Consider the following 5,412-nt stretch of genomic DNA (forward strand, 5'->3'; position numbering starts at 1 on the left):
TTATTTTCTTTAGCTGTCGTCGACAATAAAACATTTTATAATTCACCTTGTTTCGTATTAGTCTAATTAACTTGTCAACAACTTTGTTTTGTTCATTTCATAATTGAAAGCACAGAACTTGTTACTTTGTCTTCGCACACATATGGAATAGAAACGAAAACCTCGCTTGTGTTGGCCAGCAAGTAAATTAAGTTAATTACAAGCAAATGAAATATGAGAAAAGTTAGCATTCAAATGCTGCAAAGCCAAGTTGAGCGTTGCCATGGTTGTGTTTGTGTCCCTGTTGCTGAAAGATTATATTTAGGGCATTAAATTTGAGAGGGGTCGGAGGTAGAGTCACGTTTTGCACTTCAACAACATTTTCCCCCTGTTAAATGAGCTGGCCACTACAATTGCGTAGAATGGTTCTGCTGTTGCTTGAATTAAGGGCTGGCCAATGTCTGGTCTGTGTTTTGGTTTTCGCCAGGTCCTGGCCTCTGTTTCCTGGAAAAACAGGAACGGCGAACAGCTGCGAATAATTTTAATGGAAATATTCATTCGTGCCCACAACGGAGACAAGTGGCGGTTAAAAGATGGGCAAACACTTTCACCGGCCGCACTTAATATAATGTAATTTGGATGCTCTTGGTTAATTATTCAGGAAATTTTCCAACGGCTTCTAAAATGGTTTATATCAGTTAAACGCACACTTTGATGTCGCGACGCGATTTGGAAGAACTTTAGTTGACTAATTTTATACTGCCTCTGGTTTTTAGACGGGCTAATTAATGTTCGTGCCAGAGGAACCAAATTCAATTAGTTTAATTTTCCAAGTATGTCAAGTATGTTTCCGACTTCCCCAAAAAGCAATTTATCAAAGACACTTTATTCGTTTTTCTGTCACTTCGATTATGTTCTTTGACGCCCTAAGCTTTCAGATTGAGACATTCCGCATTAAAAATTAAGCTAATTTCCGCAGCACCATTAGGGAAATGTCACGACCGAATTTAGACTACTTTGATTCTGGTGTCGCATTTGATCTAAACATATAATTTGATTTGCTATGTCAAGTATGAATATTTTCTATTTTTACACGCTTTTTGAAGAGCATTTTCTTGTTCCTGTGAATCAATGAACTTGTAATAAGTAGAAATTGTATATTTATGTAATAGGACCAACACGTCTTTAATTTCCCATTTTAAATGTATTAGGAAAATAAGCCAAATATTAGAAAAAATTTCCAAAGTACTTACTTACATAAAATCAATACTTTAAAACTTAATAAATAGCTATTTTTCTTTTTAAGAATTGTATATAATACAGCTAATATTTCATATTACATTACAAATAGTAGCGATAACATTAATTTTCAGGAATCCAATTTTACCTACGGGTTTTGCTGTGTTACTTTTGGTTGTCAAAATAATATTTACATTGTTGTTATTCTCTCTTGATTTAATATTGTTTAGCTGTAAAGCATCATCAAGTGAGTCTCAAAATTTTTGGTATGCATTGCAAAAGTGTAGAAAGTCGGCAAAGAGCGACCTTTTATCATGGCATAAATAAAATACAGGTGCGTGGCGGTACAAAAAGCGAGAAATAAAACGAGGGAAACACGGAAATCTGCATTAACCAAAAAGGCATTTAGAAGCGGTGGCCACGCCCACGCCTGCTGCAGAAATTAAAAGCAAATTTCCGACACTCGAGCGGGCTCTCTCCTAGCCGTTTGGCAGTTTTATGAGCCGGCTTTAAAATCACGTTAATGATATTTACAACGGCGGCTGTAAGGGAAGCTGAGCTGCTGCCTCGCAAGTGGAACGGCAGACTCACTTCGGCCTTTTGACCAGAGTCGCTTCCGTTTTACGCCCCCTCTCGACCGTGGTGTTAACTGTGTGAATTTCCCGGCAAGTCATTTGCATAACAAAGTCCGACACACACACAAACACGCACACACACACAGTTGGTATTTACAACATTTAAATTAGACATTAAATTTGAAAGATGGGCTGCCAGGGAACTTTGCCCATTTCTCTCTCAGGTGTTCCTTTCTTTACCGAGCCTTACATTCCCTTTTTTATATTTTTCTGCCAAATTTATTTAAGCTGCAGATAATTTTTGGTCTCGGCACTCGGCAAATGCCGCTCTTGATTTACTTATTTACTTTCCTTTTATGGCACTTAAATGACATTCCGCCTTTGTTGCTGCTTGTAATTTGGCCAGTTGTCGAGTGTTTTCTTTGGGGTCGATTAAGGCGATAAGCGTAATTCCTTCTTTTTGGCCAGAATGGGACCAGTCTATATATTAACTTATTGGCAATTACAAAAGAAGATAGCAACTGGAGAGTCAGCAAGTTTAGAAATCGTAAATACGTTTCTGAAGTTCTAGTTTAGTGTGAACATTATTCACAGCGATTTATGGGTATTGAATTGGCTTGACATGTGGTATCTATATTTAAAGAAAATTTATTATATAAGAGATGTGCTTTTAGTCGACACCTAAATATATACTTTTTAAAATAAACATATTAAGAGCAAAGCAAAAAAATTAAAAATTAAATTACAAAATATATTTTGTTTTCTTAACATGAAAATGAGACAAATAATTAATCAATGTTAAAATGATAATTTTTATTGCATATTTCTACAGAATCAAAAAATATTGTGGGTCACATTTTAACAACACATCGAATACTTGGAAATATGGACTACGGAATTCAAGTTGAGGGTCACATTTTAACAACACATCGAAAACTTGGAAATAAATGACATGAAAAGGGGTCAATAATTTGATCAACGTTAAAATGAAATTTTTGAATGCAGATTTTTTGAGAATCAAATTACGAGTCTTACGAGATATGCCACTTGCCAATCGGATAAAATTTGGTAAAGTTATGGACTCCGGAAGTCCAGTTGAGGGTCACATTTTAACAACACATCGAAAACTTGGAAATAAATGACATGAAAGGGGGTCAAAAATTTGATCAACGTTAAAATGAAATTTTTGAATGCAGATTTTTTGAGAATCAAATTACGAGTCTTACGAGATATGCCACTTTCAAATCGGATAAAATTTGGTAAAGTTATGGACTCCGGAAGTCCAGTTGAGGGTCACATTTTAACAACACATCGAAAACTTGGAAATAAATGACATGAAAAGGGGTCAAAAATTTGATCAACGTTAAAATGAAATTTTTGAATGCAGATTTTTTGAGAATCAAATTACGAGTCTTACGAGATATGCCACTTTCAAATCGGATACAAATTGTTGAAGTTATGGTCTCCGGAAGTCCAGTTGAGGGTCACATTTTAACAACACATCGAAAACTTGGAAATAAATGACATGAAAAGGGGTCAAAAATTTGATCAACGTTAAAATGAAATTTTTGAATGCAGATTTTTTGAGAATCAAATTACGAGTCTTACGAGATATGCCACTTTCAAATCGGATACAAATTGTTGAAGTTATGGTCTCCGGAAGTCCAGTTGAGGGTCACATTTTAACAACACATCGAAAACTTGGAAATAAATGACATGAAAAGGGGTCAAAAATTTGATCAACGTTAAAATGAAATTTTTAAATGCAGATTTTTTGAGAATCAAATTACGAGTCTTACGAGATATGCCACTTTCAAATCGGATAAAATTTGGTAAAGTTATGGACTCCGGAAGTCCAGTTGAGGGTCACATTTTAACAACACATCGAAAACTTGGAAATAAATGACATGAAAAGGGGTCAAAAATTTGATCAACGTTAAAATGAAATTTTTGAATGCAGATTTTTTGAGAATCAAATTACGAGTCTTACGAGATATGCCACTTTCAAAGCGGATAAAATTTGGTAAAGTTATGGACTCCGGAAGTCCAGTTGAGGGTCACATTTTAACAACACATCGAAAACTTGGAAATAAATGACATGAAAAGGGGTCAAAAATTTGATCAACGTTAAAATGAAATTTTTGAATGCAAATTTTTTGAGAAGCAAATTACGAGTCTTATGAGATATGCCACTTTCAAATCGGATAAAATTTGGTAAAGTTATGGACTCCGGAAGTCCAGTTGAGGGTCACATTTTAACAACTCATCGAAAACTTGGAAATAAATGACATGAAAAGGGGTCAAAAATTTGATCAACGTTAAAATGAAATTTTTGAATGCAGATTTTTTGAGAATCAAATTACGAGTCTTACGAGATATTCCACTTGCCAATCGGATAAAATTTGGTAAAGTTATGGGCTCCGGAAGTCCAGTTGAGGGTCACATTTTAACAACTCATCGAAAACTTGGAAATGAGTGAAAAAATGGGTAAACGTTCGAATTTATCAACGTTAAAGTGATCAATTATTTGGAATATTTCTTTGTGCAGAATCTGCTGATGATCATGTTCAAAATATGCACACTTATGGCCATTAGGACTAAAAGCATAACAAAATACAAGAGCCGAAAGCGTAAATTAATTCCCATACAAAAAGTTTATCGCATCTGTCTGTTGGGGGAACCCCAGAGCTTTACTATATGGATGAAGGGGCCAGAGGAACCAACGAGTGTACTAAGGAAATCAGCACATTTGGCTTTAACGACTATGTTCCCCGGCATTTTTTTTGGTAACAACAAAGAATATGGTCCACTCCGCATATCTTTTCCTTCGGTTGTTTTCATCTCGTTTTTCTTATTTTTTTTGTCCAACCAGCTTGTTATTGTTGCTTTTTAATGTGCATTTGCTGTCGCCGGTGGTGCTGGTGGTTGGGTGGTGCTACTTGGTCGCCATTTGAACATTTCAGCTCTACAAAATGTCACAAGGCGAGACGCCAACATTCCTTTTGAGGGGTATATTTGAATTTTGAAAAATTCCGACACCAGATTATATCCAAATATAAACAGATTATATTTTGGGATTGTCGAGGATTCAGATTATGAAATATTCCAACGTAATATTTCTAGATTTCATTCTATATGCATATCCATTGGCATTCATAAGGCAATCAATCTTCGGCTTTCCTTCGGTTGGCATCCATTTCTCCTCCTTTTCCCTGTGTGGTGATGGCGGTGTCCTGTGAATTCAAGCAGCTGAGCAGCTCTTGAAATATGCAGACAGATGAGCCGGCAACAACCATCACCCACAACAGCAACAATGGCAATGCGATGATGGCAAACTGTTATTATGCAAACAAATTACATGGCGGATATCCCACTGTGGGAAAATAAACGGTTTGAATTCCAGAATAAACATTGATCCAAGGCCTTTTTACTCTTATAAATAAAAAATGTTTGCATTTATTTTTTATGTCGTTACAATATTCACCAATGCGGCTTCAAAATGTTGTAGGCTTTGACCGCTCAAATTTGCAACCTGTCTTAAAAATTGAAAATTTGTTAAATTTTTAATTTTGTGTTGGCGTTTATATAAATAAAAATTGACCTTTATTGGCAGTATTTA

General features: G+C 35.4%; 1 protein-coding gene across 1 annotated transcript; it reads left to right on the top strand.

The window, feature by feature from the left end:
• The first annotated feature begins 5,060 nt into the window (after positions 1 to 5,060).
• On the top strand, positions 5,061 to 5,180 carry LOC108053215. Its single transcript, XM_017135813.2, has one exon. It carries the CDS (start codon positions 5,061 to 5,063, stop codon positions 5,178 to 5,180), a length of 120 nt encoding a protein of 39 aa, XP_016991302.2.
• The last annotated feature ends 232 nt before the right edge of the window (positions 5,181 to 5,412 follow it).

The sequence above is a fragment of the Drosophila rhopaloa genome, unplaced genomic scaffold (assembly GCF_018152115.1).
Source record: "Drosophila rhopaloa isolate 14029-0021.01 unplaced genomic scaffold, ASM1815211v1 contig_2, whole genome shotgun sequence".
Taxonomy (NCBI): Eukaryota; Metazoa; Arthropoda; class Insecta; order Diptera; family Drosophilidae; genus Drosophila; species Drosophila rhopaloa.